At 47.0% G+C, this 21,552-nt stretch overlaps 1 protein-coding gene across 2 annotated transcripts; it reads left to right on the top strand.

Moving 5' to 3' along the window:
- The first annotated feature begins 1,174 nt into the window (after nucleotides 1–1,174).
- PIGU (phosphatidylinositol glycan anchor biosynthesis class U) lies at nucleotides 1,175–20,967 on the top strand. Of its 2 annotated transcripts, none has more exons than XR_013930859.1 (12): nucleotides 1,175–1,339; nucleotides 3,089–3,153; nucleotides 4,444–4,503; nucleotides 5,488–5,550; nucleotides 7,113–7,222; nucleotides 8,438–8,538; nucleotides 10,527–10,624; nucleotides 12,859–13,013; nucleotides 13,499–13,642; nucleotides 14,468–14,592; nucleotides 14,761–14,963; nucleotides 16,414–16,541. XR_013930859.1 is itself a non-coding variant. In XM_080405363.1 (12 exons), the coding sequence occupies exons 1-12, from the start codon at nucleotides 1,210–1,212 to the stop codon at nucleotides 19,375–19,377; spliced, it is 1,308 nt and encodes a 435-aa protein (XP_080261489.1). In that variant the 5' UTR covers nucleotides 1,175–1,209; the 3' UTR covers nucleotides 19,378–20,967. The 2 variants fall into 2 exon arrangements, 1 of the variants encoding a protein (XP_080261489.1); XM_080405363.1 differs by lacking the exon at nucleotides 14,761–14,963 and adding an exon at nucleotides 19,264–20,967 and having other exon boundaries at nucleotides 16,414–16,556.
- Nucleotides 20,968–21,552: the final 585 nt, after the last annotated feature.

The following is a 21,552-nucleotide window of genomic DNA, read 5'->3' as shown; positions in this document are numbered from 1 at the left end:
GTCCAGAAAGTGCCTGTGATATACCGTGTAAATCCCCCAGTGCCCGGGAGAGTGCCAGCCGTGCCCCGGCAGCACGCAGTTTGCACTGCGGCTCTGAAGCTGCGTAAATCCAGTGTAAGTGTTGGGACTTGGGACATTATCCACCTCTTCTAAACAGCAACCCCAGCGCAGTCAGCAAACCCTGTCGGTTTCTTACATGAAAGTAAGCGTCGTCTTCACGCACCATATGAAACGTGTGCTTTCATCCCGTCCCGCGATTTTTTAAGACTGCCGGGGTCTTCCTGCCATTTCTCTCTACCCGGACCGAGTGCTGCAAAGGCCGCTTGTGTGAGCGCTCGGCGGGGGCTGCAGGGCGCCGGGGGTGGCGGAGCCAGAAGGCAGGCGTGTGGCGGCAGCGGGGCGCGGGGCCTCCCGGGCAGCCATAGGCCCTGCACGCCGATGGCGCCGTTGAGACCGGACGGGCCGACGGGCTCAGCAGGGCGGCGGCGCTCGGCTGCGCGACAGCCGGGGGAGCTGCGGGCATGGCAAGGCTGCGGGGGGGGCGGGTACCCGCTGCCACTCAGCGCCCCGAGGGCCCTTGGCCCGCCGGTCCTGGGCAGGCACTGCACTGCCCCGAGCCCCCCCCCCCCCCCCCCGCCGGCTGGAGGAGTGGGTCGGGAGGGGCCGCTGGGAACCCCGGCCGCAGCCTGCGCCCGGCAGCCGCGAAGCAGCGCCCCCGGCAGCGGCCCGCCCAAGCTTGCTGCGAGGCCGGCGGGCTGCTGGGGCACGGCCGAGGCACCGGGCCGGCTCCGGGCAGGGCGAGGGCTGCGGGGCCGCCCGCCGGAGGGGTGGCGGGGCCACGGGGCCGGGCCCGCACGGGTGTCGGCGTGGGCCCTGGAGCGACGCGGCCCGGCCCCCGGCCCCGGCCGCCGACAGACAGCGGGGCAGGCGGAAGCGGGACGTGCGCCCCAGGCCCGGCCGCCCCGCAGCGCGGGCAGAGCAGGGGCGCCCGGCCCCCTGCAGCGGCCGCCCCCGCCGGGCGGGCCGGGACGCGGCCTTCGCGCTCCCGCGAAGTTTGCGCCGCCGCGCGGGCCGTAGCGTTCGGGAGGCGGCGGGGCGGCGCGGCGCCTCCCGGGAGCTGTAGTGTTCCCGGCCGGCGGGGCATTGCCGCCGCGCTCTGCGGCCCCGCCCGGGAGCTACAGCCGGCGGCCGCCGGTGCGTGCCGCGAGGATGGCGGCGCCCCTGGTGCTGGTGGTGCTGGTGGCCGTGACGGTGCGGGCCGCGCTCTACCGCTCCAGCCTCGCCGCCTTCATCTCCGAGCGGGTGGAGGTGGCGTCCCCACTAAACGCCTGGAAGCGAGGTGAGGCCCGGCGAGCCCGGGCCGGGGCGCCGCGTCGCCAGCGCGGCTGAACGAGCCGCGGCCTGCGGGGGGTGTCGGTGAGGGGCTCCGGGGCGGTGGCTGCCCGGGGCTGGGGGTCCCCGGGGCGGGGAGCGCAGCTGCAGGCGGGCAGGGCCCTGGCCCCGGCCCTGCGCCAGCCTGGGGAGAGGCCCGGGCCGCAGTCTCGGGCCCGGGCCCCGGCTCTCCCGAAAGCCGCGTGAGCCCGTCCGCGGCCGCTGTCCCGGGGGAGGTGCGGGCGCTTGGCCGCAGCGGGGCAGGGCTTCGGCCGCGGTGTGCCGCCAGCCTGCGTGCGCTGATGCGAGCGGTGGCGCCGAGGTGCGCGTACAGCGGCGGCCCGGCAGCGCCTGGCCCGGGCGCGCGTCCCGCGGGCCGCCCTGGGGCTGCACGGCCCCGGGCCCGGCCCCGCGGAGCGGCCGCGGCCGCCTGGTTCCGCCTGGTTCCCCGTTCCTGCAGGGCTGTGCGCGGGTTCGTTTTCCTTGTTCGGTTTCTGGCCCCACACGTTGTTACCGACACGATTCAAAGTCTCTTCTGAAGACTGAGGTTCAGGTTAATCGGGGCTTTTCGGTGGCATTCATGTCAATAGCGTCTGAGCCTGTTTGGAACCTTAATTTATTTTAAAGATAGCCTTTTAGGAAAATAATATCCAGCTATTATGCATTATTTTATTATGCATAAAATTATTTTCAGTTTTGGGGTGGAAAATAATGGCACAGTGTAATAAAGGTGAAAAGTGTGAATGCACTTGATGACCTGAGGCCTCTGCTCCACAGACTGTAGCACTTCACACCTTACAGTTTCAAAATACAGCTCCCAGAAATTCCCTTGCAGCAATGGCTGCCTTCTCAATCTTACATTAGAGCGTCAAGGTAAGCATCTAGATAGTAAGGAGCACAGTTAGCATCAGTCTTGAAAAGTCTGGGCTGTCATCATACAGGAACTTTGTGGCAGAGACAGAATCTGCTTCGCCAGCATATCGCTGAACTGGGAACCTCTTGTTGCTTCATGTGGCCTTGTACCTCGGAACATGTGGGCCTGTTTCCCATGGCTTCTCTCACTGCAGGCACTGCTCGGTCCCCAGGGAACCTTTGTGCTCCATAAGGTGGAGATTCTATGGAAAAACGTGCATGTGTTGCAGTGCAAGCTGCAATTGCATGATTGCAGAAGATCTGAATTCAGGCTGCAAAATGTCAGGAAGTTTCAACAATGGATAAAACTTTTAGCTTTGCCTGATGATATGTATTAATTTCTGCTCTTTTATTGTGGTTTTGGACATTTCAGGTCTCTCTACATCTAATTAGGCAAAATAGTTCAAATCCCATATTATGTTGTGATTTGTCCCCAGTTAACTATTTCTCCAGCATAGATATCATGTATCACATAATAGGTGACTTAAAATCCGTAAATATTATACATGTGATTTATATATAGTTAAATGTAAAGCATTTCAGCTATAACATTTTTAGCTGAAACAAATAAATATATTAACAACTGACCATGCAGTTACTGAAGAAATTTGCATGGCAGAAGTAAGAAAGTGATCAAGTCTAGCTGGTTGTTGGCTTTGTGTAATTTTTGTGTTACCCATTCAGATGGCAGTTCAATGTGAGATTCTTACAAGTGTGGGTGTTTTAAAAACTATAGTTTTACTGTTAGGAGATCTTTCTCTTCCCACATTACAGGATTTTAATGCAGGCGTTTTGTATGTTTCAGTGGTTGAAGGATTAGCTCTGCTGGATTTAGGGGTCTCGCCATATTCTGGAGCTATTTTTCATGAGGTGGGTATGCACGCTTCATTTTAAACGTGGTATTCAAGTGGCCCATTGCTTAGTCTTGCTGCTCACGGGCTGGCAAAGGCTGGGGACCTGTCTTGCCCCAAAGACTTCAGAGAACTTGGAGCCATGTAACTGTCTGTGCAGTAGCTGTATATGTAGTGTCTAGCACAATGAGGAGATACAGTTCATCACAGAATAACTCTCCGTGCAGATGATCAGCATCATAATATTTGTTACTGCACAAGGAGAGTCTGAAAGAGGGGAGATTTGTAATAAAGAAAATAGTCTGTTCACGTCCAGATGTTTCTCTCGGCAGAAGCCAGAGCAGAGAGAGACAGTGTCGCTGTGAATCTGAACACAATTTTACTGGATAGCAGCATCTTGAGTTTCTGTATTTGCAAAAATACTAACATTAGCACAAGCATGCAGTACATCTATTCCTCATTTTGAAAACACCTCATTCTTCCAAACACTTAAGCACCTGTGGGGTTTTGTGGCCTCAAGTGGTCTTAATGACATGGAGGGTATGTCCATACATAGTGTTACCTAGGGGTGAGACATATACTTTGTATTCCTTTGAAAACCTGTTTCTCTCCAATAAATTCTCCTTCTTTAAGCACAGTTTTCTCCCAGACTGTGAAATCCATGCTTATTTATACCATCACATTATTTAAAAAATATTTTAAAAGAAATTTATTTTTTCACAGTGAAGACTGAATTTACACCTTGCAAATATAGTACTTCCAGATTAAGCTTTTCTGTCACAGGAATAATTCAGAAGCATGCTCTTCCTCTTACCCTAGAACGAAAAAGCTGTGGGAGTAAGAGGATGATTGGGCTGTAGTTCTGCTGCTTTGTTTCTAACATGCTTACTTCTTTTTGCTTTATAAAAGACTCACCTAAACAACAGGCTATGTGGGAACTACATTCAAAAGTACCTGCAAACATCCTGAAAAAATAGATTCTCTAGGAGAAATATTTTCTAATGCTGTTCTGTAAATACTTTCTATTGTAACTCTACCACCATACTGGTAGAAGTGAAAAGTTGGAATAGAGTATAATTTTCAAAGTTGTTGGTGTCTTTTATAAAGTGTATTGAGAACTTTGCAAGGAGAAAGACCAGTAAGTGTGCTTGGATTATTCACTTTACCCTGCAGTAAAAGCATTGTAGGAGAGACTAAGGAAAATGACCTTTTGCAGTCTCTCATAGTACTACTGCTTTTTTCTCATCAAATCGCCAGTTGTTTTATCTGGACAGTATTTGACATGGGTTTCCCTTCTGCTCTCTTTTAGACCCCACTGATAATATATCTCTTTCACTTCCTGATCGAATATGCTGAATTGGTGTTCATGGTAAGCGCTCCTGGAAAGCTCCTCTTGAAAGGTCCCATTCTGTGAAATGCTGATGTATGACTTTCCTTTTGCTCCTGTAAGAATAAAGGACCTTCGGCCTCCCTGTCGTTCAGATTCCTGCTGAGCTCACGGTTTAATTAGAAAGGCAGCTTTGCCTGTACAAACCCACGTTTGGGCTTCTTCCTTGTTGTACATACTCCTCCTTTTCTGTGAGTTCTTGGTTAGATAAGTATCCCCACAGAGGGATGGGAAGTTGGCATTTGTTTTCAAAGGTTACTTCTTAACAGGTCACAATATTTTGTCCCCCCACCTTAATGCCTACGCTGCAGCATTTTTCACTAAAACCTGCTGCCAAACCCCAGGCCTGCAAAGAGAGCACAAATGAGTTAGTCCTCCAAATGCCTCTTGTAAACTATTCTCTTCAGTTCTACATAATTCAGAAGGACAGAAATCATATAGCTGGCTGCACATGCCGCCTGGTGGAGCCTCTCTCCCCAGATCCCTGCTGGGCAGGTCTCGCGCAGAGCTAACAGCCATCTGTGTTGTGCTTGTGCTGATTGTTCAGATGACTGTACCACTGCCTGGTAAGTTTGGGACAGCTCAAGGCACTGTTGTGCTGGATTAATGGACAGGTGGATTTAGCCAGCTGGGCACTGCCGCAGTGTTGCCTGTGCTCTAATTAGACCAGTGTTTCTCTCTATTACCCTCGCATACTTCTTTCCGTGAATAATTTTTTTTGCCCTTAATTCCCTATTCTCTTGTTTTGTAAATATTAATATCTCTGATACAGCTCGTGGCTTCAAGGTTAAGCAGTGGTGTGTGAGCACAGCATACAAATCTGCCATCTAGTGTTTTTAAAGCTTGTTTTTTCTTTTTGTGAGCTGATTCAGATCAGAATCCTTGTTCAGCATTGCAGTACTGTCCAATATCTTTTTCCATTTGTTTATTTTGCTTACAGTCACTGTTTATGCCTTGCTTTTTTAGATAACTGATGTGCTAACTGCTGTTGCCCTTTACTTGGCCATCCAAGACTTCAACAAAGTTGTGGTAAGCTGACTTGCCAGCGTCGCTGGTCCTCTTCTCCCAGCAAGTATAATTGTCTTGTACCAAAGAAAACACTTGCCAGAAGATGCAGTGTCAACCAGTCCTTGTGGCAATAAATCTGAGCATATCTCAGTGATCAATAAACATGGGGACTGAATGTGGTAAACAAGTGAGGTATTTTAGGGTTTTTTGTGGCAGTATTACAGTAGGAATCAAATTAGTGACTGTAGCTACCATACTGCACTTGAATGATGATCACAACAGTGTATATTATTTGATCTGAAAGGAGTATAAAGAATTTGAGAAATCTGTGAGAATGCAATAGCCAATGAAATGCAGACAAGTCCAGGGTCACAGTACACGAGAGGAGATGTGAGATTTGGGAGTGTGTACTGAAAAACTGAAAACTTCAGTTGTTGTGGCAGTTTGCAGTATGCAGAATTTAATTACTGGTCTATGGATCTGGCAAGACTTGAGCACTCCCTTTTCTCACCTCTGCTCCTGCTGCAGTCTTCTGTACGTTTTGTAGCTAGAGCCTGGAATGTTTTACCTTGAACAGAGTTTGTGTTTGCACATGGCATGGGTTAATACACAGGCTGGAAATGTATAAAGGAAGGAATAAAACCTTGCAATGATGCTGAGGTGACATAAATAATTCTGGTGAGCAAGGTAGAAGTCTGACACCAAATATTACTTGATCTCTTCAAATTATAAGTACATGTAGTTGGTCGTGAGTGATTCCTCCCATCTCTCTCTCATAAGTAGCTCAAAGAACGTTTGGTATAAGCAATGCTGTGCTCTCTGCAATCCAAGAGGGGCAGTGATTCGGTATCAACGTGAACAGGGAGGCTGCATTTTCTACAGCATCTGTATGGCTCCCATCCAGCTATGTGCTTCTTCCTTGTCCTCTGACTTCGAGGTTGAAGAAATAACTCAGTAACTCTGTTCAATGACAGAACTGCAGACGTGTAAAAATTCTGCATGTGAGTTAATTTGCTTGTTGGGAATTTATTGTCAGCATCTCTCCTTCTGTCTCACCATGACATAGTTCACTGGGTTCATAATTCTGATTTCTTTCTTGTCTCCATAGGGAGCATCATAGAACAAGATAGATTAAAGAGAGACATTTTGGGTCCCAAAAGAGAATTTGGCACAGCAGATACTGGGTCCCTAAAGGGGATTTGGCATAGCAGTGTCCATCTTCAAAATAACAAAGAATGCATGCTTCTGTGACTTGGTTTCTCAGGGCTTGTATGTTGAACAGTGAATTTATAAAGTCAGCTTTTCATTGGAGATCCAAGCAGGCTTTAGGAAGATTGAAAGTATTAAACTCTAGTGTGTTGAATTCCCTGTCAGCTGCGTCAAGAGCTAGACGCAGGTAATTAAGGAAGTTCAAGTAAGTAGAGATTATCTTCTTTCTCCTGACTTCCACTTCAGTTGTTAAGTATGTGGGAAAAGAGAGGGAGTTTGGCTCATGCCTGGGGCTACATGTAATGAAAATCCTGAGTAGTAAGAAATAATGACTTTCCTCACCTGACAGTCTTTGGTCATTCTCTCTTCTTCAGTTCAAAAAGCAAAAGCTCCTAATCGAGCTGGATAAATATGCACCAGATGTGGCTGAACTCATCCAGACGCCTATGGAAATGCACTACATCCCCCTCAAGGTAGCATTATTGTAAGTATTGCTGCTTGTAGGCTGCAGTAGGCTGCTTTGGTCCCTCAGCTCCCTTTGGTTTTATTTGTCTGATTCAGTGTTTGTTAGAAGATTCAGGCCCCCCAGAATTCTGAATTGAATATTATATGTAAAAATCCCCCCAGCCCCAGTACTTGGTTTAAAAGTAAAAAGCAGATGCTTTTGCAAATGTTTGTTGCCAACAAATAGATTCACTCACACCCTCTGAGGCCGGCTCAACAGCATAAGGTCATTAATTTGGTAGCCAGAATGTTGTGTCTGCACAGTTCATATTCCCATTTATCTTGCCAGTACACAAATGTTATCAAAATTGGTTCTATGCCTCCAAAATGTTTGAGTGTCTTTTCAGAAAAGTTAGGAGAATTTTTGAGCAATTGGAGAAAGTGTTTGCTGAATATCACAACTTGAATATCCCAGAATTGTTTATAACAATTCAAAGATACATTCAGTTGGTCATCTTAGTAATGTTATGTCTTGCTGTTCCTCTGTATGCTAAGCATTTTTTTTATTTCTGAAAGCTTCAACTAAAACAAATACTCTACAAGCAAGGTACTTAATGTCAAAGAACTATTTTTTTCTTTGGAATTTTGACATTAATAGATTATTATCTGAATTATTCTGTGTCAGAGAGAGTTTTCCATTAGATATGTTGTTATTTTTTCTTATTTTCATATGATTTTGTAAAATGGTATGTTCACCAGGCTGAGAAAGGTAGTTTGTATACATTGCAGACTGTTTTGTATTTAACATTGTTGCACATTGCCATGGCAAAGTCAGGATTTGGTTCCATCCTGCTGTCGTCTTATTTTTATTCTTCAGAGCCAATAAATGTGAGTAGCAGAAAGTGTTTACTTTGGACCCAATAACCCTAGGTCTGATGGAATAAATGCACAATGTTTCTGCAAAGCAAGAAACGTTTATGGTTGTCATTTTCTAGGATAGAACTTGCATTTTAGACATCTTCCCAACTGTCTCCTTTTCTGCAGTGTGCTCTCTGTGGCCACTGTGTCCAAGACCACAATCCAAAGATGTGGGTTTTGCTCCAGACTGAGGAACCTGTTCAGCTGAGTTAATTTGATGAGAGGACCCCATCAAATGTGAATAAGTAAATGGCAAAATGCATCTGTTTTTCCTTTGAACATCGCTTTATTAGATGCTGTCTCCTCTGAATATAACTCGAGCTTTTATGTTTTTCAGCTATCTGTTAAACCCCTACACTGTGATGTCTTGTGTGGCAAAGTCTACCTGCGCCATCAACAATACTGTCATTGCATTCTTCATTTTAGCTACAATAAAAGGTAACACAATGAAGAAAAAATGGTTCTTTATGACTTTCTATAAATATTAGAAAAGTAGTAGAAATTAAACCAAGGGACTTTTCAGATAGGGTTGTTACAAAGATCTCGGTGAAACACAGCAGAAACAGGACTGGAACAAGGCCAAAGTTCTACCTGAAATCACAAGATCAAGAGATTTTATAGTCAAGTCAAAACTTTCTTTCACCTCAGTGTAACTAGGAGTTTCATCTATAAAAACTGACTCCTTTTCCTGGATGACTTCAAATAGTTTTCTGTTTGTGCAGAAATGCATGTCTGTGTGTAGGAGGACATGATGCTCTGCTGCTCTTTCTTTTGTATGTGAATATGCACTTGAAGTATTGTACGCAATTTATTTTCAAAGTGTATTCTTTGAACTTTTATTCAAAAGCAAGCAGTTGCCTGCAGCTCTTTTTTGGCTTTCACTCACAGTTGTAAACTTGGTTTGAAATCAGCTAACTGAGCTTTGGGGAAGCAGAAACAGTAACTAAAGACCCGTACCAGCACGGTTGACTAGATTATGGCCAAATAGCTGTTTCATTCATCTTGTGCATAATGCCAGGTTTCTGTTTCTTTTATGACTCCCCAGTGCTAAAGTCTTTTAGCATATGTGATTTGTACTAGTCACATGAGTTTTAGGAGATCTCTGCTGGGTCAGGGGAAAGGTCAGTCTGATCTCTTCTCCAGCAGTGTCCAGACCCAGACCTTGCAAATAAAGCTGATATAGATTGTTTTTATTAGTGTCTCCAAAAGAAAGCTTTCTTCTACTTGTTGACTAATTGAGGCGGGAGGGGTTTTGATTTAGAAGCATTTGCAAAAGCCAACCAGTGAGGGTCCATTTAATTAAACGATTTGTAGCTGTTCGCTGTTACCATAAGACAAATAGTTCAGTCATAGACAAAACTGTACTGGCTGTCCCCTGAGTTTTTTTCCTGACTGGGAGTGTGGCAGCCCCTAGGTTTTCAAGTGGGCAAAGAGATGAAGTCAGATTATGACTGTGATTTCTGGGTACCAATTCCTTATATCTGTGCAGAATTGAACACATGGTAAGATAGAGGATAGGGATTTTTTGTCTAGGAGAGTGTAGTTGAAGAATGGAGAAGGCTTATCACCAGGTAACACTGTATTTTCACTTTCAAATGGTGGAAGCAGATTGAAGCTTACAAAGTGTTTGATGTCAGTAGGCTGACAATTAGTCCAGTGCACTGAGTCAGGATGCTTGCTGTCTAAGCTTTTTTACAGGTGACTTCCATCAAGTGACATAAAACTGAAAGCTATAACCAGACTACCGCACTGGGTGCTTGTATTTTTATTGTTTAACCTGGGACCTTTTGGACTTGATTTCTGGTATTGGTAGTTGGGCCGTGTGAGTATTCAGCACAGCTCAACCTGAGGCACCTCAAGTAAAGCTTCCTTAATAAAGGGATTCATATTTTTAAGACCACATGGAAAAAGCTGTGCTAATCCTCTCTGTGCCTCAGTTTTGGTATCTGTAAAGTAGGGCTGATGCCACATTATTCCTTCAGCTGCAGACTTTCTCTTGCTCTCTTTCACAGAGATTTGCTGAGGGCCCTGACATATTCTGGTGACGACATTATCCAGCATGTCCAGTATGAGTGTAACAGCTGTTTCATGCGGGTATGACTTAAGTGAATGCATTCCCATGCATAAACAGCAGCTGGCATGGCCTGCATATAGAGTGAATTACATGAATCTCTTTCTATACATGAACGAAAGAAGATATAAACCAGTCAGTGGTTCTTTCTTGTGGGAGAATCACCTTGGTACGAGTCATTCTCTGTTCAAAATGTAGTTAAGAAAAGGACACAGCCCAGGACACGTTCTGCTAAAAACACCTTTAAGGGGTGTTTTGATATTTGTAAAGCCCCTGAAGGGGGTTATGCATTTATTCCCATTTGTTTGTAAGGCTGTTATATTAAATGAACAGTTGGGTTTTTTTTTCTTCGCAGGTAGTGCCTTCCTCAGTGCTGTGTTCCTGGCCTTAGCTACATACCAGTCACTCTACCCTCTCACATTGTTTGCTCCAGCACTCCTTTACCTTCTACAGGTACGTGATTTCTAACTGTTGGCACCTGTCGTCATCTTGTAGCTGTGCAGGGACAGTACTTAGCTATTGAGAGGGGAGTCAAGCAAGTCCTGGGTTTCAGAAAAAGTGGCTCTCCTCAGGCTGTGGAAAGTTTGAAGCCTTAATGGGGATGCCTGTGCGTAGAGAGAAGGAAGCCAGAAAGTCATATACAGAACTGGCGGGTGTTTGGCTTGCTTGAAATAAGTGCTATTCTTTGTGTCATGTGAATAGCAATGAGGATTTTAGACCTGGAGAATTCCTTTGCACCGACATAGATCACTGAGCTGTGTTTGAATGAGGAGCACTGTGTTTGAATCACTCAAGCTCGGAAATGCTGATCTGGAGTTTAATGGCAAAAGGTGTGTGCTTGTGAAAGTGCCTGGTTTCCCTTGTCCTTTATCCCTCCCCAGTAACAAGGCCCCTGAATTCCAACGGGACTGACCTTGCGCATTAACCAGTAAACAATGCCTCAACAGACAGACACTGCTCCAGGCAAAACTAGCCCCGCTGTAGGGTGGTAGGCACATCGGCAGGCAGGGGTAGGGTTTAAAGCCGAGGCAGCTCTTTCCTAGTGATCGGGTTCGTCACTGGTTTGCCTGCATGCTTCCCACTGGTCTCTCTCTTAGCTCTTGTGCTGATACTGTACACAGTGACTTAACTGAGAGTCCAAGTTATAATGCACTTAAGGAAAACTGATCATTTTCTAGTCTTGCTGTGATGTGGGAGCAACGTGAGGCTGTGACCACTAGCAGAGGGCTCTTACCCTCTTACCACAGATCATTTGGTGATCTTTTTTATTGTGTTTGCCCCTCTGAAATTTCTGCCATTGAGTATTTTGCCAGCTTTTCCTGGTTGCTTCTGTCCTATCTCCCTCATGACTTGTATAGCTAATCTTAACTACAGATTTGTGACAGCCTGTTCTCAAATCTCTGAGCTTCGAAAGAGAGTGGAGAGTCAGTTCTAGTCCATTTTCTTTCCCTGACTATCTGGTATGAATGTCTCTTACTTTTTTCAGAAATTTTATTATTTTTAGTCTTTGCAAGACAAGAACTGCTGTGGAGTCAGTGTTACTTTTTCAGTTTGCTAATTTTTCGGAGCATTTACTTTATATATTTTAGTCTCATTTGTTGTCTTTTAACTTTGGCTAAAGTAAAGTGGCAAAAGTAGAAGCGCTGTGTTCACAAGCAACAAGAAGTGCTTTGATATGTGAATGCCTAATTTGTAACTTTTAAAGGGGATCATGTTAGTGTGTGTTCTTTTATCCAGACTTGTAAATGAACTTCACTGCATTCTTTGTACAGAACTAAACAGCTTTTCTCCAGCACTTTCCAATCTGTCCTGCCAAAAATCTTTGGTAAACTTGCTTACATTGTTCCAGCAAGTGGTATTGAACATGCTGTGACTGAGAAAACAGAGTGTGCTTTACACAGGGCTCACATCAGTTACAGCTGGTCTCTGTACATCTGCCAGTGTAAACCCTAGTACTAAATGGAAAAGCCACATCACTTATGTGGAGTTACAGAACCCTGAGCAATTCCCAAAGGTTTTTGCCCCTGTGTGTGTATTTGTCTTTACAAATGCAGTCAGGGGACCTCTTGGAGTGAGATACCTATATATCATGTTATGTGACAAGGGCTTGTGGTCGACCTGTCAGGACATGTGGCAGCGGCAGGACTGCAGCAGTTGTCTTTGTCTGAGGAGACAACCTTTTAGAGGGATCCTTTGTGCTTAGGAGCCTGCTGGATGTCCTCTTTTCTGATTTCAGCAGAGCATGAATGCCAGTCCGTGTGGTGGAGACCTGGCATCACAGGGTGGTGGGTTGTGGGGCAGGGCTCTTTGTCACCCAGATGATGTGGGCTCGTGCAGCAGAACACAAGCAGCAGTACAGTATTGCAGACCTCTAAGGTACAAGTATAGCTGTGTGGAGGTGGTGAATGTTACACTGAGTGCACGAGAACTGACTCACAAGCAGAAATTACCAGCCTAGGTACAGTATTTTCAAGCACAGGTCTGGGAATCATGTGCAATGTGTATGACTTAATTGGCCAGATTGAAGAACATCAAGCAAATTGTGCTTGAGAACTACTTCTTCCAGTGCTATAGTACCAGTGTTTGACGCTTTCTTTCATCAATTTAAAATCATGTTCTGAACCCTCAGGTTTTTTGTGGCTTTCCACCTGATAAGGGATATCTGCCTGCTTGTATTTAATTTTCAGCGTCAGTTCATACCAATAAAACTGAGAAGTAAAAGTTTCTGGCTCTACACCATGCAGTATGCAGCCCTGTACCTGTGCAGCCTGGTGGTGATCATCTGCCTCTCCTTCTTCCTCCTCAACTCCTGGGATTTTATCCCATCTGTTTACGGGTTTATGTAAGTATAAGGATTCTTACTGTTTTGTCTGTCTAGCCCTGCTGTGTTGTTTCTTGTGCATCACCCCCTGTCCCAAGAAGCATGTGATCTGTGATTTTACTGGCAATGCAAGAAAACAAAGTGTGTGGAGAAGAGCAGGCATTAGCCAACTTACGTTAATTAAGTTACAGCAAGAATTAGAGAAGACAGGAGATGTTTTCCACAGAGTTGATTGGAAATGGATTTGACTGTTGAGCTACCGTGGCGGTGGAATTTTTATCTCTGGAGAAGTGTCTGTTTGGGAATGGTTTAAATCCTGCTGGGGCATAGGGAAACATTAGTCCCTTTTCTCTCCAGGTTTTCACCCCTTTGATTTCTCTTCCATGTATTTAAAATATAGGTCCTCCATCCGTTAAGCAAACAATGCTTAATTAATGCAACAGAAGCAGGGCAGTGAAAAACAACCATATAAAAATGTTACCTTGACTTTTCTTTTCAAATTTCAGCCTTTCCGTTCCAGATCTGACACCCAATATTGGCCTTTTCTGGTACTTCTTTGCAGAGATGTTTGAACACTTCAGTCTTTTCTTTGTATGTGTGTTTCAAATCAACGTGTTCTTCTACACCATTCCCTTGGCAATAAAGCTAAAGTAAGTATGTTTCTGTGCTAGTTTTTTTACTCTTGCTTGTCTGGTGGAAGCTTATAAGGCTGGCATCAGATGTCTGGATCTACAAGCCTGAAAAAGATAGGTTTTTTTAACAGGGCCTATCCTCCTAATTTCGCAAAGTTTCAATCTTTATTCCTCTTAAATGGAGTGAGTTGGGCTCTGCTACGCAACAAATGTGTTACAGGCATCAAAAGAGAGAGCAGAAATTTAGGCTACAGAGGTGCCTGTTCCCTGCCAGTGTAAGCCACTGTAGTCAGAAAGCAAGAAGGAACTCTTGGATGGACCGTCAAGTTTTTTATTGTCAGAAAAAAAGTGAAAATTTGGGGACATTCCTAGCAGACTGCGCTGACAATGTTACCCTTCTTTCTGATAAAAACACCTGTTAACACTCCTGGATTCTTAGTGAGCTTATCCTCTTGACTTGGAGTGGACAGATATCATGCCATACCAGAAGGACAACTGTGGGCTTCTCCAAATAACCTTCAGAGAGGATTTTTTGATTGCTTTTTAGCAAATAAGACAGAGCTGGGGAAGAGCGGCCCAGATGACCAGCTGTATAAATGTGTGAGCTGCGGCATGATGTCTCTGTGTGAGGGCAGTGAGCAAATGTGCATCCCCTTACACTGCTTCTCTGCAGAGCAGCTCTCACTACCCTACCCGGCGCTCAGAGGCTTGTGTGGAGGGAACAGGGGTACAAGAGCCTTTATCAGCCTAGCCCACAGTGCATTTGTGCCCTCGCTGATACTTATTTCCAGTTTCCAGAGACTCTCTTGCATCCTCTTATCCTTCATGTCTTTTCCCTTCTAGGGAACACCCTGTGTTCTTCATGTTTGTCCAGATCGCAATCATTTCTATCTTCAAGTCCTATCCCACTGTGGGAGACATTGCACTGTACATGGCCTTCCTTCCAGTCTGGAGCCACCTTTACAGATGTAAGTTCTTTGTGTTTGATTGTTCCTTATGCAATGGGGAAGGGCCTGTCCAATAACTGTCACCACTAAACGAAACCAGGCCCGTGTCTGCAGGCTCTTGTGGTTTCCTTTGGGTGTCTGGAAGGAGGCTTGATTTTTCTGGTGATACAGTCTCTAATATGTCTTTAGGACCATGGTTCAAATTGATTGAGGAGGGAATTTTCACTTATACCTTATCTTCCCCGCCTCTCCAAGTTGTTCCGAAGATTAACGTTTTTGTAAGAATGTTTCAGTCCTGCACAAGGGATGTGGCTTGTTAAAAAGTACATCCATCCTTCAGACGCTTCACTCCCATTTAAGGATGTGTAATTTGAACACTGCTTCTGCAGTCGGTGAGTCCCCCAGCCTTAAAATGCTGCACCATGCAGTGGTTCTTTGTTTTGCATCTGCTTATTTGCTTTGAGTGCAAGTAACTGAACTACTCCAAGCAACTGTTTGTTTTTTCTTAAATGCTTCGTAAAGGACCTCTTTAGCTCTTTAACTCACCAGAGAGCTTCCTGATGATTTTCAAACTCAGGCTGTAGCTCCTGCTACACTGGGGAGGTTTGGAAGCACTGTGCTTTTCCTGATGTTTCTTGCTTAAACCAACTGCTTTGACCAACCCTGCCAGGTTGTCTGGGCCTTTTACTGCAGTCTTCTCTAACCCAGGCCCAGCTGGCCCGCCTGATGGTCAAGAGGCTGGGAGACCATCTGCTCTATTAGTTTTAGACTAAGGAAAGCTGAGGCCAAAGCAGCTGTAATAAAACAGGGCAGGAAGCCCCAGGCTAGCCCTGAGCATGTCACAGCCATAGCAGGTGACGTAATTCTGGGAAACCCAGATTCAGCGTAGTTTAGTTGCACCTTCCAAGCATGCAGATAAGGGGACTGTGGCCAGTGAGAGGGACAGTCATCTGTCACATGCTCCCACCCCACAGCGAGTGCATACACCTGCTGAACAAGAAGTTTAAGAAGAGGCGTGAACAGGTTTGGATGTGACAGTGCTCTTAAAATGCCAGATAACTCCCTTCAGCTTCAGAATTGTTGGGAGTCTTTCCGTTACCTTCACGGACATTGGCTGAGCTATGGCCAAGCACAGCAACACCAGTGCCAGGATACTGGTGCCAAAGGACAGTAGTTCACAGAAAACAAAATCTCCTCTGACCTAGTAGTTCTGGCTCTTTCAGACAAAGTTGTGCTTTGTTTTTGTCCATCTGGCACATATGCAGACTAAGGGATTCTGGCCACGCTTGCACCTCCTGAGGTCATGTGTTTGTCAACACATTTGGCCTATATGAGTCTCCTTTCATGGTGCTTTCATTTCCTTACCACCTCCCAAGAAAGTGTCTCTTCCTATGGCCCACAGGTTCTTTTTTTTCCTTTGTCATCACCTTGATGAGGCTAGGGAATGGTGTGCTCTGCTCTCTGAATCATGATGCTTGTGGAAAGGCTCTTCTCAAAACTGCTGGCTTTGGCTTTTTGGCGTCTACACTACCCCAGAGTCCTTCAAGGCAGGAGTTTGGGAGCAGGACCTGGAAGGAAAGAGCTACGAATGAGGATTTCACACTCAAGCGAAGGCAGAAGTACTGGTTTTAAAGGGAAATATAGTGTATTTCTTACAAAAAACAGCCAGGAAAATATTAAAGCAAACTGAAAGATTATTGGAGAGAAGTATGTGTTGGCAAGTGCCTCTTCCCCCCCCCCCCCCCCCCCCCCCCCCCGCACATACCCTAAATACCATTGCTGGTTGTGTGAGCATGGCTGCTCAATAATGCATCATTTTAACAGCTTGGTTTTCTTTTGCAGTCCTCCGGAACATCTTCATCCTGTCATGTGTGCTCATTGTCTGCTCCCTCCTGTTCCCCGTTCTGTGGCACCTATGGATTTATGCAGGAAGTGCCAACTCCAATTTTTATTATGCCATCACGTTGACTTTCAACATAGGGCAGGTTAGTAGAGCAAGGCAAACAAGGCTGCACTTTGGGTAGGTCTCTGGATTGGGTGTCCTGTCAGCAGCTGCAAATTCTGCAGGATGTATGGGGCTCTTTGCATCCTGTGTAGTCCTGCATAGCAGCTTCCCACCTCTCCTTGCTGAAATCTGCCTGGTCCTCGCCTTCTGGCACACTAATGGGAAAGAGTTCTTGTATGTAGTATTTGAGCTGCAGCTTCACAATCCAGCTAGATTTTACTGCAAGTTACATGGTCTGTTGCTTGACATCTCAGTAGGGCAGGACTAAAAAGCACATGAAAATGGAAAAGGTGAGGTAGAGGGAAAATGGTGAGAAAATACGGGGCAGCAGCAGTGGGGCCAGAAAACAGGCAAATGAGAACTTCTTGTACATGGGGACATGGCATCAATTTTTCTGAGCATTATACCTCACTGAAATGTAGGGCTTATGCAGGGTCTCAGTCCTGCCAGGGCTTGCTCTCCCTGCTTCTCTCAAGGCTTATCACCCCTGGAAGGTGGGATTCAAGGTACACAGTGCTACAACTCTTTTTAAGTCCTTCCTCTTCTCTCTGCTATTTCTTAGCGTCCCTAAGTCCTGGGATAGTTTCATATGAGGATGAGCAGAATGTTCATTTCATGTTAAAGTTGCCTTTATTTTGAATGTGCCTCAACCGTTTATGTTTGTCTGCTTCTCCTAAAACTAGAGGAGCAGTTTTGCCAGGGGCTAAAAAGTACCTGCTTGTAGATCCCCCACCCCCTTGATAAATAGGGGCAAACACCCATTCTGCAAAAGCAAAAAGGCTCCATGCAGTGAGTAAGATGAGAGTGGGATATGGAGGTACTACCAAGAAGGGCTTATAGGAAATTGGTAGTGGTTCATTAGCTCTCTAACTACATGTCTTGCTAGAATTAAAGGAATAGTAAAACTTTAATTAGAGATGGCGGATGTTGATATTCTAAGAGTATTTTATTTCCTACCTGAGAAAGTCATGACAGACCCTGCAAGGTCTTGTCCTCTGTATAAATGCAGACCGAGCAAAAATCTGGTTTCTGATTTCCTTGTGAGAAAGAAGTAGCCCTTATCACCACTAACCTAAACTCTTTCTTTTCCCATTAAGATATCTGCAGGGAGGTTTAGTTAAAAGTAAAATTAACCATATTAATGCATCATGTCAGTAGTCAGCCATGGTGTTCAGCAAAACAAGTGGATGCTTTCTGGGCACCTCCACGCTTCTTTGTCTGTTGTCCTTCACACTTTCTCCTCTGACCTCAGCAATCTGCAGCCCTGTTTCTTTTTCCCTCAGTCTCCACCTGGTCCTCCATATCCTCCCGTCCTGCCACTGAGCCTTCTTTGCAGCAGCTGTATTTAACAGTACTCTAAGCAGGCTCTGGCTGACAGCCTGACTCTCCCTCCCTCCCCTTTAGCACTGCAGCAAACTTCAGGTGAGGCACTGTGCCAAAGCAATGCATTGAGTAGCATCTGGACATTGGGACGATAACTGCTAGCTTGGTCTGGCACTGAAAACATTTTCCACTCTAGTTATGTGGTGCTGTTTTCAGATGGAGGTTGTCAGCATTCCTGGGGAAGGGTGGCACTACAAGAGGCTAAATGACAAATGGCACTTACTGAGCCAGCAGGTCACTGCCCGTGCTTAACAGCAGCCCAGCCTGGCCCTGCAGAGGCAGCTTGCCTGTGGTGACTGCATTAGAGAAACCACCGAGACCCACTCTTGTGTTCTCAGTGCTTTTAGGCAAGGGAGCAGTCACGCTGTGGAGCCTCAGGACAACCAAAGCGGGGCTGAGGAGAGGAGGGACCGTATGATTTCCACATCAGGTGTCCTTGTTCACTGCAGTTCTTTGGCACTTCAGTTGCGATTTCACACTACAATGCAGCTGGTGGCAATGCTAGCCTAAGGTACACCTGTCACCCAGGCACCACAGGGTGGTGCCGACATCCATGTGCATGTGGCAGCATGCCCTGACCTGGACCAGGGGAAAATCCGGGGGATAACTGGCTCTGTTCACTACGTAAAGGGGGGACAGTGTATACACAGGGTTGGCTGCCCCACCGCAGGCATGACAGCACAGGGGCAGAAAGGAGATGCAAAAGTGTTGAGGGTGGAAGAGGTGCTTTTAGCTGGTGTTGCTCCTGGACATTTTACTGTGAAGCCACAGCCTTGACATTTCAGCTCTTCTCTTCACGCCTTAGCCTGGTAAGTATTATTTTGTTAAACCACTAAAGCTTCTGTTTGCTAAGGCTGACCTGGGGAGCTGTGGTATTCCTTCTGCTGCCTGCAAGCTTACCCCTTCTGAATAGAAATGGCAGTTGGAAAACAATCACAATTGGAAAGTGCTTAATAGCAATCAGCAGTAGGAGACCTTCAGCATTTGGGTTGGACTGCATGACGGTGCTTGCATGGGAGGAGGCCCGTGGGTGAGGCTGAGAGAGTCTGTAAAGCTGTGGCAGTGATGGACCTGCCAGTGTCATACATTTTGGCCAGTTCTCCTTAGTAGAGATGTCTGCAAGATCACATGGGTAGCACAGCAAATAGATTCGTTTAAGTCTCCCTTGGCTTAACACCACAAGGCAGTAGACAAGGGGTGTTCACAGGCTCAGAGAACCTCTTAAACCCCTTCAGGGTCTGTCACAAACACATGCCCCTTTTTATGAATCACCACTGATGTGTCTGAACATCTCACTTCTGCAGATCCTGCTCATCTCGGATTATTTCTATGCCTTCCTCCGGCGGGAATACTACCTCACTCATGGACTCCACTTGACAAGGCAAGATGGGACAGAGGCCATGCTTGTTTTGAAGTAAGGATTGTGCCCACCGTTCCCTGGGACATGGACCATGCTAAGGAACATGCAAAGCGTGGTGTATGTGGGGTGGGTGGGGAAGGTTCCCTGAATGAGGTCTGACTTTGGGAATAGTACCTACTGAAAGAAAGGGCTGAGGTTCTTCTGGGAATACCCTCCTGAGCTGCAGGGTCAGTGCAGAGACTAAGAGCTACAAGCAGGAACTGCAGTGCCTCTGTTGGAGCATCTCCCTTCTTCCCTCAGCTGTGCTTTTCACTGCGACCTCAGCCATCAGCTCTGGGCAGTCCAAGAGGAACTGAAGAAAGTGTCTGAGCTAATACCAGGGCTGCATCTCTGGCCCAGAAGGAGCTCGGACCACAAACTTACTGTCACTGCTTCCTGGAGATGTTTGCTTCTCTGGAGATTTTCCCTTCACTGCTTTGACCAGTAGTGCTCCTGCTTAGCACAAGGCATCTCTGGGTATACTTCTGGGTTCTCCTGCTGTTGTGGGATCTGGAAAAATCACATGTACTCGGGCACAGTGGCTGACTGTGAAACAAATGGCTGACCACGGATGAATGACCTGCTGGAAGGAGGAGGGTGGAAGCTGCTGCCACAGGTAATAATTTTGTGCTCAAACTAGGAAGAACTGGAACTGGGGTGAAGACAGCAGGGTGGGTACTGGGTAACTGCTGTATCCTGTTGAAGCAACACAGGCACTTTCATGTCGGGAGCAGTACAGAGGCGTTACAGGGTCCCAGAAGGAATGTTACTGTGGAGATAGAACTCCCATTCCTCCTCATTTCTGTAGGGTAACAAAGCTTGATAGTGCAGAGCTTACACTATACTGTTGTGATCGCTTGGGGCAGCAGCCTGGACATGGAAGGAGCAAGCTGCCTGCCTGGGCCAGGGACCGGATCCGTCCACATCTCCCCTTCAAGGCCCCAGACCAAAGCCAGAAGGAGCCTCAGCCACCACTGTTGTGGAGTTGTCAGGCTCCAGGTGTTCCATAGTGTTACACGGCTACAGGATACACGCTTTCCCCGTGTTACCCTCTTGCAAGTACAGCACTGGCCGTGTGGCTGTTAAAGCGTGAGCCCTTGGTTCCCCTGTGAGCTGCTGCCCCCGTGCATGTGACCCATCTGGGCAAAGCCACCAGCCTGGCTTCTTGCTCAGCTGGTTGTATGGTGGCACTGAGCAGTGGTAGCCACAGCGTGCAAGCTTTCTCACTGGTGCTGGGCAGCAGGTAGCCAGCTTCCCTACAGATCCCAGGAAAAAGCCAAAGGGCTGGGAATGTGGCAACATCGAAACCAAACTGCACCTGGTATAGCGGAACTGAGAGATAGATGTACCCAGGCAGCTGCGTAAGCAGGTTATTTCTTTCTGGACCGTTAAAACTTTTGCCTTACTGCACTGCTGTTAGCGCTTTGGTGGGGGTTCGTTAATGCGAGCCCAGCTCAGCCCCCCGCACTCAGCCACTCCGGCTGGGGCAGGCCCTGCAGCACCCCTGCGCCTCCAGCCATGGCAGGGGCACGTGGAGCCACAGCTGCTCTGGGCTGCCAGCTCTGTGGCATGTCTAGGAGCATAATAAACTGTGCAAGTTTTAAACACCCCTGTTGGCTCTGTGTTTGGAAGTGGGGTGAGGGTGACTGGGGGCTCTGGACAGCACCAAGAGCCACACAGAGGGGTCGTGAGTGGACTTGAAAGAAAACACAGGGGTCGGGAGGAAAAACAAGTGGCCCTGTAGCACACCAAAAAGCAGATGACATTTCTGGGGTGTGATGAAACCCCAGACAGGCCAGCTATGCACAGTTCAACCCTGCAGCAGTGTTAGAAGTTAGTACGAGGGTAAAGAGCTGGGGCTGTTGGGGGGCTATCTATTTTACAGGCCCTCTCTTCCCACAAAGCAGAAAAAAGTCACCCACCAGGAGGGAGATGATGCTGAAGCAGATGGCAGGATGGAGGTGCAGGGCCATTGGCAGCAGCTCCCATCCTGTCTTCAGCAGCTGAATTTGTTCCTGTGACTGTGCCCAGGTTCCCGCTCCCGGCCACCCACCAGCCCCTGGTGACACTTCTGGCACAGCCCAGCCATCTTCACTGCTCATGTCAACTCCTGTGCCCACCAGGATGCCAAGGTCCTTTTCTGTCCACAGAGCAGCGTTTGTCCTTTAGAAATACATCTGGCCATTTATAACCG

This window comes from Falco punctatus (assembly GCF_963210335.1).
Source record: "Falco punctatus genome assembly, chromosome: 10".
NCBI classification, from domain to species: domain Eukaryota; kingdom Metazoa; phylum Chordata; class Aves; order Falconiformes; family Falconidae; genus Falco; species Falco punctatus.
This window is presented reverse-complemented; position numbering and strand designations above follow the sequence as displayed.